The sequence below is a fragment of the Olea europaea genome, unplaced genomic scaffold (assembly GCF_002742605.1).
Source record: "Olea europaea var. sylvestris unplaced genomic scaffold, O_europaea_v1 scaffold1511, whole genome shotgun sequence".
Taxonomy (NCBI): domain Eukaryota; kingdom Viridiplantae; phylum Streptophyta; class Magnoliopsida; order Lamiales; family Oleaceae; genus Olea; species Olea europaea.
The window spans coordinates 194,475-206,069 of NW_019232689.1; the positions used below are offsets into that span (position 1 = coordinate 194,475).

Genomic DNA, 11,595 nt, shown 5'->3' on the forward strand with positions numbered 1-11,595 from the left:
AGAGGAAGCCTCCGCCCCCAAAATCAACAAACTGGAAAACCCTAAAATTTCTTTCTTTCTTCTCCCTTCGCGGCACCCGCTAGCCGGCGCCATAGGCAGCGTCGGCGCTGCAGCAGCACTGTCTGGCCGGCAGCGCTGGTGCCGGTACAGCCAAAATTTTATTATTTTTTATTTTTTAAAGCTGAATCTAAACCATAAATAATCCGTAATTCGAAATTTTATCAACCATTAATCCGAATTACGACAAATTCATAATGAAAAATATACCGAATAGTTTTCAAATTCAACAAAACTAATTCTAAAATTGTCAAATCTGAAAACTTTATAAAATATTGCAAGAACCAAATTAATTATTCGATTCTCAATGATTTAATATGAAGAGATTCTGATACCACTTGTTGGATAATTTAATGCTTTAAATTATCGGATCTTTCATATTAAATTATCAAGAAATTGAAGAATTAAAGCGGAAATATACCTGAATCAGACATGGTTAATGCAATAATGAATTTTATGGTATAGTCTTTCAAATCTACACGTAGTCTCATTTTCCTCTCTGTGATGGGATGCAAAAGAGAATGAATAATACATGCATGTGATCTGGGGACCATAACCTATTTATATAGGGACGCCCTTTGACCTAATTCGGCCCATCATAGAATTAGGACTTGAGCCCGATCTCTACACATATGTAAACCCATACTTTAATTGGATACATTAAAACTCAAAATCGAAATCTTATTAGATTACTTTAATTGGGCTCAACCGAATTCGATAGCCTATAATTTAACACACAATTATTCACACATACAAACCCATCTATTGATTAAAAATCCTTACAAAACATTCATTCAACACAACTCCAGAAAGCACAAGCGAGTTGATTGGCAAAGCCAACACATAGTACTTAAGACATTTGGCAAACCTAGTTTGCATTATTTAGGCATATCCATAAGGGAAGCCATAGAAACTCCCATGTCACACTGCTAATATTAAACATAATAAGAGACCACTGATCAGGTCTTCGAAGCACAAATCTTGGTTCAGAACCGAGCACTTCTGCTAGGCAGGGACCATAGCAGGGTGGGAGCCTGTAAGGGCACTTCAATAGATTGAGTGGAGTCCTCAATCAAAGTAGGAGTGACAGCTTTGTCTTCATCAATCTTGCAAGCAATGGCTTCAAATATGAGATCCTTCACTTCTTCGAGCCTCTCTTCAGAAAGGGAGACCTCGGCAAGAAGCTTCCAAGCGTTTTCCTCAGATGCCGCCTCGTAGTCCTTCTTCCCCTTCAACACCATATGTCCACTGATTTCCCAAACCGCTGGATTAACTTGAGTGTCGAGGAGCTCGGGGCTCACTTCACCAAGAGCCTGTTTCTCCGCATAGCACTGTTTGCTCATTCGACATTCACAATTAGAAAGTGAAAGATCAAACAAACGGACCAGGAATGCAAACGAATTCGTGGTGAACAGGCAAGTATTTACCTGTGGGAAGAGGAATATCCTCCTACCAGAATCAGAGATGAGAACGTTGTAAGGAATGTTGTTATCTTGCAGACAGATGCAAGAATCAGAGACAACATTGGATAAATCTTCCAGCGTTTTTCCACCCTCGAAAACAAGACCTCTAACGGGATAGTTCACAATGTTAGAGATTTTCACCCCGCTATTTGTAGTGGCTATCTTCCTGGCGGGAGCTTTCTCAATAGGAAATGGCACAGCTAAATGATAAGCCTATTGCAAGACAATTATAAATATTATTTTTAGTTACCAAAAAGTTATTAATTCTAAGTGCATTTTCGTAAGCCGTGCTCAAGATTATAATGAACAAGACTTAGATACATATGCCACTAGTATTTAAGTGACAGCAACTTAAAGTGGTCATGGTTTGGAACCTGGAAGTGAAGGTGGTTGATGGTGGCAAATGCACCCAAGCTGTTGTAGCCCAATCGGAAGTAAGGATTCCCTGCTTCGGCAGCCATGTAAAGAGCAAGCAAGAAGCTTTCACGGTCAATCCTCTGAGGCAAGCATTCTAGAATCCGGGGGATCAACAGCACATGTCCATATTCGATAGGACTGACCTGTTAAGACATAAACACCAAGGGTTAAATCTACCGCTCCATATTTCACCAAAAAAACCATAAGAAAAGCAAGCGAAAGGAAACTTACATTGATAGCAATGACACTAGGTGAATTCTCGACATCAATGGGTGCGCTAGGCAAGAACCTGACTTCATCGTCAGAGCTTGGTTCAAATTGGAAGAGCACCTCCTCTTGCCCAACCTTTGTAAAGTTGAACTTGTTCTCATCAAACGGCTGCAATACCTTATCAACTCGAAACTCAGTCGGCCTCTTCTTAAGGTGCCTGCCCTTATTCAGCTGAGCAATAAAGCCATATTCCCCCGGAATCACCTATATGAAACAGTATAGCACAAGAAAATTCTTTATATTCTCTTGATTCAACCAAGACTACAGTTAAGGCCTCAAATTGAAACCTGGTACATATTAAGAAGCAAAAAGGGAATGACAAAAACCTTGGTTTCGCAAGCAGTGACGTCATAGCGAAAGAGGCCTCTCTGCAGACGATCCTCCCACTATCATCAAGCAACAATAATTTCATAAAACTACAGCGATCTCAGTTAAAAACTACTGATGAATATGGTAAAATAAACAAAAATTACCTCCCCAAGAAGAAGGGAGTCCAAGAAGGCAACGGGAGCCTCTTTATCCACATGATCAACAAAACCATTATCACAAGAAACCTTATTCACCTTCTTGAAAGCATACAGAGGCAGCTTTGCTCCTAATTAATTCGAAAATGCAGTAAAAATTGCAACCCAATTTTTATTAAACAAGGAAAACCTTAAAATAATCGAAGAAATTCAATTGACACCTGGAAGGCAGCAGTTTCTAAGGCAATTCCGGCCACAGCCGCCTTCCTCCGCCTCTTCCTTCTGGTAATTAGAAACAACAGTTGGAACTCTCTTGATTCTCAGCATCATCTTAAATCTCTTAATAGAAATATTATCTTTTTTATAATCTTCCAAATTACAAGAACTTAAGAACACTCCCACCAAGCCCAAAACCAAAGCAGAGAAAATATTTTCGATAAACAGTAATCAGATAATAATCAATTTTTATACAGTAAAAACCTAATTATATATTACGCTACGCAGCCTAACAGTAGATCCCGCCGCCGGCAAGGAAGAGGAGGTCGGAAGGGCTGCCGCCTTCGGAAGGCAAAGCACCACGTCCACCGTGCGGCGAAGGGCTGCTCGCGGTTACACAACCCTTACGTCGTACTGCCCGGACATGGATTAGAAGCGGTTTTGCTCTTAGTATAGCCGTGTTGTCTACAGCTCGTCTCCCTCTGGGTTTTACCCCACTCTCAAAACAACACCACAAGAATCTCTAACACCCCCTAATTAAAATCCAGCCTTTTGGGTTCTTGATTCTGAAGAAAATCTTGTATAGTTATAGCCCTGTGTGGTTATGATAAGTGGAAAAAGGGCATAATATATAGATCGATGCAAAATTGATAAGAGGTGTGACCATGTGAGCAATGTGGTTGAGTTTTTGCGTGTCCCTTTTGGATTGAATGGCTTAGATTTTCTACTGTAATTGTACATTGACAGAATTATTGCTCCGGACAGACAAAAGAAGACAGCACAGCGGAGAAAAGGATAATATGGTTATTTCGGAACGCTCGAATGTGGTAACGTATATTTTTGGTCCCCCCATTGGTACCGTACGGAACATCGAGACATAAAATTAGGCTGGCAATGGCCCGAGCTCAACTCATATAAGCATAACCTTATTTACGAGTCGGTTCCTTTTTTTCCTTTTTAATATTTTTATTTTTTGAAAAATAAATAAAATAGGTCAAAACTAAATAAAAAACGAGCCGATTCACAAGTTCAAGATGAGTCGGTTCATGATAAGCAGAAATTTGCAAATAGATGTTCTAAACTTTTCAAAAAAATGCAATTCAACTTCCAACTTTAAATGGTAAAAAATGCATCCTACACATTTTAATTTATGTGCCAGAAGAACATTTAAGAGTTTTTATAAAAAAAAAAAAAAATTATCATTGATTAAAAATCTAACATTTATGGATGTTTAAAATTTTTAGGTGTACACACAGCTTTACACCCCCCTCACACGAAGGGGGTCCACGAATATTTTATTACATATGGGCCCCCTCCGCGTGAAGGGGGTGTAAGGCTATGTGTACATCATTGTGTACACACAGCACAACCCAATTTTAAAGGTGTCTAACTTTTTTTTTTTTTTTTTTTTAATTTCCTAGGCCAATAGATTAGCAAGAGTAATGCATTATTTTCTTCAATCATACAAGTGCAACAAGAGACAGGAATTTGAAAAATGTCACTTGTATATGGTCAAATCCCGTCAATTTATAGTGCACTTTTTTATAAATATAAAACTCTATAAAGGCAATTACATTTTATTCCTAGTAAAGCATGTTTGGCTTATCTTATTTTCTCCGGAGAATAACGTTTGCTCCTGTTCTTTTAACAAGTTGTTTCCCAATTAACTGAATGTTGATGCAATAAAGAAACAAGAAGATTTCATGAGAAAATAGGCTAGAGATGAAAAAATAAAATGTTTGGGAGGTATTTTTTACCCCCAAAAAATTGATTTTTTGACTATTATTTCACTATTCCAGCAGTAATTTTTGATTTCTTCTCTCACATGTGGACCCCACTTTTTTTTAACGGTCAAAAAATCAATTCTCAAAATCCCTCCCAAACGGGGCCAAAATTTTGAAGTGTATCTTTTCGAAAAATTTGAGTCTATTTTGAATGGAATTCTCAAATACTTCTCTCCTTTTTTAGTATTTAGGGGCTGTCTGGAAAAAAAAAATTTCTTCAAGATTTAAATGGCTTTTTTGACCGTTGTTGGGGGATTGCAGCCGGTTTGTTTGAATTGTTTCTCACACACTTCTCACGCTGGGATCCACTTTGAATCAAGCAACGATAAAAAAAAACAAACTTTAAGCAAGTAAAAATTGGAGCGAGACACGTGCTCATATGAATTTTATAAGGTTTTGTTCTTTTCCATAAAGTCATGAAGGGTTGTAACCCCAATTTAAATAACAGTAGATAATAGGTTAAATGAAAAGTGAAATTAAATGAGTTATTTAAATCTACTTATCAATTAATGTTACATTAGTATCATCTAGAATGGAATTGTAATCTCAATATGGCTAAATAACATTACTCTAAACTTATGCTTGAATATTTCTTTGACTTGCTTCTCACATACTTCTCATGTTGGGACCCACTTTACATCAAGTAACGGGAAAAATAATAATAATTATTATTATAATTTTGAGCAAGTAAAAATTGGAACCAGGCACGTAATTAATACTTCAAATTCACAAGTTTGAATTCTGTGAGGTTTTGTTCTTTTCCATAAGCTTACGCTTGAGTATTCTTTAATTTATGGTCAACTTTATTTATTTGGTGGTAGTTAAATTGTCTCAATTAGAGAATATCAAATTATTTGGGGTTACCTATCTACTATTTAAGTCACTATTTTTGGTCCATAGCCTCCACACACCATGGAGCACGCATCTTTTTGTTCTATATTGAGGTGTCGCTAGTCGTTAAATAAGAGATTTCATTTTCAAGGATTCCTCACAATGGTATTTGGTCAATATTTAAATTGAGATGTGGCGTGATTATAAAGTTCGACGGTAGGTTAAGTGTTAAATATGATTTTTTGTTGCATATCAGGGGCGGATCCACGTGGGGTCATATGAGGTCAAATGACCCCATAATTTATTTTATTTTATTTTTTTCAGAAAATAATTATTTTGACTCTTTTACGACTTACTTTGATACACCCATTTTGAAATGTCAAAGGATGCTGACTTTATGGGTTTATTCCGACCAAATCCTTTGGAGTTATGGGGAGATTTTAGATGATAATTGAAGAGGAGATTGTGGGCTTTTCAACGGTATCAAAATCTGGCGGTCTTGGTGGTCAGAAGTTTCCAGAAAGTTGTCGTAAAATTTGCCCAAAAAACTGAAAATTCTTCCCAGATTTTCGCCTTTTCGGGTAGCCAAATTTGTGGGTTTATTCTGGATGAATCCTTTGGAGTTTGGGGGGGATATTTTTTGGTGGAAATTAAAGAGATATTGTAAGCTTTCCAACGGTATTAGTAGTCAAAAGTTGCCGAAAAGTTGCCTCAAAAGTAGCCCAAAAATCTGAAAAATCTGCCTAAATTTTTACCTTTTTGGGTAGTCGGCTTTGTGAATTTATTTCAATCGAATCCTTTGGAGTTTGGGGAGATTTTGGATGGTAATTGAAGAGGACATTGTGGCCTTTCCAAGGATATCAAAATCCGACGGTTTTGGTAGTCGAAAGTCGTCGAAAAATCGCCGCAAAAGTCGCTCAAAAAATCTAAAAATCTGAGCAGATTCAGATTTTTTTTGGTGATTTTTCAATCGGATCCCTTGGAGTTATGGGGGGATTTTGGGTGGTAATTGAAGAGAACATTGTAATCTTTCCAACGGTATCAAAATTCGATGGTATCGGTGGTCGGAAATGGCCGAAAAGTTTGAAAGCCCAAGACCAACTAACCAAGAGGGAGGTGAATTGGTTATTTGAAACTTTTTCGAAAATAAACGCAAATTTAACCAAATAACTATGAATAAACAAAGCCACACAAAAGTAATAAGAGGAAGGGAAAAGAGAGTGCAAACGATGTAATAAGGAGGTTCGATCCAGTCACGATCTACATCCCCCGTTACCAAGCTCTACGTCACGAGCAAGGCCTTTTTCACTATCTTTGATTGACTTATGGTGCAATCCAACCCTTACAACGCTTCCGGTGACTTACAACTAAGGAGCATCGATCCTTTTACATGTTGAGCTTTCTGGGACCTCAACTCGACTCACAATTTAATGAACAAAAAAATCAAAGTTACAATTGAAAAACTTCTCTCTTAACAAATGATATGAACACAATGAAATATTAAGAGGGAGTTAGGCACAACACTTCAATAAATCACAAAGAATATAGTTTAAGTATTGTGTGAAAAACTTTTATTGAGATATATGATTTTTCAAAAAGTTTTTCAACAAATAAATATTTTGATCTCTTAAAGATTGAAAAACAAGGTAGATAAGATCAATAAATAACTCTTTTTAATACTCTAGAATTCTTACTTTACAAAAGGTATAAAGAGAGATATTTATAGTCATCAATCAGGAGATCCGGACATGTGATTCAGACGTTCGCTTGGTATCCGGACGGTTAACTAGCCATTTGTCAAACGATAAAAAATTCGATCGTTGAACACCACATCTGGGCGTCCGGAAGACCCCGTCCGGACGTCAGGATGGGACAATTATTTTGCCCTTCAAATTTTTCTTTTTCGAAAAAATGTTCTTTAAGGTACTTGTAGGGTTTTCTAATATACTTCGTATAAATAGGTAATTTCATAAAGATTTAATTGTGAAAAATCAAATTACTTATATTTTAAAAATAATTTTTATCCAAGTAATGTTTGTCATGATAATTCTCGTGCATAAAAATTGTTTGAGCTATAATTGATGTAAAATATTAAAGTGTTCTACCTTTTCATTTGAGTATAGAAATGCATCTATAGCTAATATCTTCAATTTTTTCATCCAATGCGATTTTGTGCGTGAAAGCTCAATTTCCATTTTCTCGTTAGTAAATCTTCAATCTTGCTTGTGTGTTTGTCGTTTTGTGCCAAGGTTGCATGATTCTTGATCTAGATTTTTCGTGTTATAAATTTACAATAATCACTATCAATCACTTAAATTCAATTTGTTAGAATTAAACGCAATTTGTTTGTGATAATCAGAACAAGAAGTAACCATTAGGTCAACAATTTCCCCATTTTTGATTATGACAAACAAAATAATTTTTGCAATATAAATGTTGAACAAATTGAATCGGTATCAAATAATTAGGAGCATGATTTTGTATATTGCAAGTAATATTCCCCCTCTCAACATGCATATAATATTATATAACTTTTCCCCTTGTTATGTTGTTCCTATGTTGCATAATTATATGCTCATCTTCCCCCTTTTGGCATAAGCAAAAAGATATAACAGGTCAAATAGCATGAAGAAAAAAGAAAAAAAAAACAGTACCATTTAGGAAGTCAACCATTCAAAACATAAAAGAGCAATAGATAACAACTAACATGATAATAATAGTAGGCAAGAAAGTAAACTAAGGGGTCGGAGGTGGGGGCGGAGGAGGAAATCTAGCATAAAATTCGGTGAAAAATGCAGTCTACTAAGCATGTATCTCAGCCTGTCGCTGCTCATCTCAAGCTGCTGCTGCTGCATCTCGAGCTGTCAGTCTTGGATAGATATCTACTGAGCCTACATCTGAAGAAGTAGGCTACCCATGTCGTCGATCGATGAGGTAAGAGTGTCAATCCGCTCATGGAGGAGATTATAGTGCTCCTCGGTAAATGTGGAACACCCTCGGGAAGTAGGAGGCACGCACGAGCCAGGAATATTAGATGCGGGAGCAGGAACTACAGGTTCTTCATCTGATTGAGCTTCATCTTCAAAGGGAGAGTAGATGGACCGAAGGTAGGATTGAACCCTTTCGTATGAGTCACCCATTGCCCATGTTCCTTTACTATCTTCGTTCGTTTTAAGGTCTGAATGTTAATAATATCAGTAGGGCGTAATTTTATAAAATCTTCACCGTCCAATGAAACATTAAAATGCTTAAATATTTTTGTGAAAAGCATCCCGTATGGTAAAGCTTTTGTGTATCGTGATGCATGCACAAGTTTCATAAGACCAAGTGCAGTAGTAGAAAAATCAATTTTACGCCCGACTAGTAGAGAATCCAAAATGAAGAGATCGAAGTGATTGACTTCGTCCCGATGACCTTTGCAGGGAAGAATAACGTGAGCAATAATATTTTGCAAAACTTTGCATAAAAGTGTTAATTGATGTGCACTTATTTTCGTGATGTTCTCGAAGTCTTTCCCTATAACTTGACCACATGCCTCAGAAGGATCGTATCCTTCTATGGTTGGTGGAGACTTATGTAAAAACACTTCTAAGTCACAAGGCTCGAGATTAAGTAGTTGACGAATTAATGCTTTTGAAATTGTAAACCGAACATTTTTAACAAAGCAAGTGATTTCATTTGATCGTGTCGTAAAATTTATTTTTTGATAAAATTCTTTCATAAGGCGTGGATAAGCGTGTTCTTCCATTGTGGTCACGGTTATTCATCTCATGCGTTCAAAACATTCTTCAATATGAAAGGCAGGAGCTTCTATTGTAAAATCCATAAAATCAACATTCTCACCTATTAAAATGGGCGATTTTTCAAAAATGTTCAGTGGCTCATCCTGCTCCAAATCCATCTCTTCATCCGATGGTAAAGGGGGTCATTGCACAATTTTTCATCCCCATTTTCCACGTCTAGAACCCGACATGGTTGAGAAAAATGGAGAATCCCTAAAAAAAAAAAAGAAAGAAAAAAGAAAACAGTAAAAAAAAATTCTAGGGCTTGAAAATTTTTCGGCCAGAAATGTGAATTTTGAAGAGAAAACTCAATATATTGAGAGGGTATTGATATTCTACTTGATATGGGCAAAAAATCCCCCAAAAAAATGTAATATAACGAGGGAAGTGAAGTGAATCTTATCTTTGAAAGTTTGAAATTTGATTTTTGGATCTATGGTGAAAATCCGACTATTTGACCGCTAAAATGATGAATCTTACCAGGAAATTTGATGCAATGGAGAGTGTATGCTGTTTTGTAAAGAATTGAACAACTTGTGGAAGGAATCGTGAAGAAGAAAGCTCAGGTCGCGATTTTAAAGAATGTCTCAAGATTCGGACGTCCGGTATTTCTTCCGTACGTCCGGATGGGCAATTTTTGAATATACTGGAGCATTTTCTGTCAATCCGGACGAGCTAGTCCGGACACTCTAAGTGCGTCCGGATAATTTTTTTTTTTAATGGAATTGAGAAAAAAAAGAGAAAAAAAGGCATAAAATGATTTAACGCTTAGTTCACTTCATTTTCGTCAAGAATATCTAAACCTCTTCGAATACAAGAAAATCGGTTATTCGCTAGAGATTTTGTAAAAATATCAGTCAATTGGTCTTCGGTCTTTATAAATTCTAATTCAATATCTCTTTTTTGGGTATGATCAAGAAAAAAATGATGTCGAATCTCAATATGCTTAGTCCGTAAATGTAAAACGGGATTTTGGGACAAATTTATGGCACTAGGATTATCATATAAGATATGAATATGATCGTAAGTCAAACGATAATCAAATAAAGTTTGTTTCATCCAAAGTGTTTGTGCACAACAACTAGCGGCCGAGATATATTCTGCCTCGGCGGTGGATAGTGCAACGAAATTTTGTTTCATACTAGACCAAGATACAAGTGCAAAGCCTAGAAAGTGACAATTTTCGCTAGTGCTTTTACGATCAACATTACATCCGGCTCAATCGGCATCCAAATAATTAATAAAGTTAATATGAGTACCTTTTGAATACCAAAGTCCTAAAGTTCTTGTACCACTTAGATAACGAAAAATTCTTTTTACGCCCTTTAAGTGTGATTCTTTATGATTAGATTGAAAGCGAGCACATAGGCAAACATTAAACATAATATCGGGCCTACTAGCAGTTAAATAAAGAAGGGATCCGATCATACTTCGATATTTTGTGACGTCCACGGATGTATCTTGCTAATCCTTATCAACTCATTTTTCTCATTTTCTATCACTGTGATACCCCCTTTCTTGGGAACAACCTGTACTGCACTGATCCATGCACTATCTGATATTGGATAGATGATGCTTGCGTCGAGCAACTTCAATACCTCAGCCCTAACAACTTCCTTCATGTGTGGATTCAATCTCCGCTGACCATCAATGCTTGTCTTGAATTTTTCCTCCATGAGTATTTTGTGCATGCATAGTGACAGGCTGATCCCCTTGATATCTGCAATTGACTATCCAATGGCTGTTTTATTCTCCCTTAGCACCCGAAGTAGTTTCTCTTCCTCCACTTCACTGACAGTATTTGAAATAATAATCGGAAGTGTAGAAGATTCTCCCAGGTAAGCATATCGAAGGTGTGGTGGCAATTGCTTGAGTTCCAACTTGGGAGGTTTCTGAATAGATGGCACTGACTTTGTAGTCCTAATTCCCAGCTCTTCGAAGTGACGTTTGCGCATGTATGGTGGATTAGTTTCCAAAAACCGTGTACATATTTCAATCTCACTTGAATCAGTGTGAGTGAATTGAGAATGTGCAATGCATGCCTCGTATGCATCGAAAGGATGATGTAGCCGAAATGTATCTTGAATTATTTTGTCAATTACATTGATCTAGAAACAACTGTCTGACTCAGTAGGGAATTTCATTGCCTTGAACACGTTGAAAGAGATTTTCTCTTCGCCAAGCTTCAATATAAGCTGCCCCTTTTGAACATCGACAATCGCTCTTCCAGTAGCTAAGAAAGGTCTCCCCAATATGAGTGGAACATCCTTATCCTCCTCCATGTCTAAGATGAGAAAATCGGTTGGAAATA

General features: G+C 36.9%; 1 protein-coding gene across 2 annotated transcripts; it reads right to left on the reverse strand.

The window, feature by feature from the left end:
* Positions 1-797: 797 nt before the first annotated feature.
* On the reverse strand, positions 798-3,584 carry LOC111376502 (GDP-L-galactose phosphorylase 2). Of its 2 annotated transcripts, none has more exons than XM_022999464.1 (7): positions 2,893-3,584; positions 2,771-2,802; positions 2,534-2,593; positions 2,169-2,411; positions 1,895-2,080; positions 1,485-1,733; positions 798-1,388 (listed from the first exon to the last, which is right to left on the reverse strand). In XM_022999464.1, the coding sequence occupies exons 1-7, from the start codon at positions 2,999-3,001 to the stop codon at positions 1,044-1,046; spliced, it is 1,224 nt and encodes a 407-aa protein (XP_022855232.1). In that variant the 5' UTR covers positions 3,002-3,584; the 3' UTR covers positions 798-1,043. The 2 variants fall into 2 exon arrangements, with proteins under 2 accessions (XP_022855232.1, XP_022855231.1); XM_022999463.1 differs by having other exon boundaries at positions 2,681-2,802; positions 2,893-3,582.
* Positions 3,585-11,595: the final 8,011 nt, after the last annotated feature.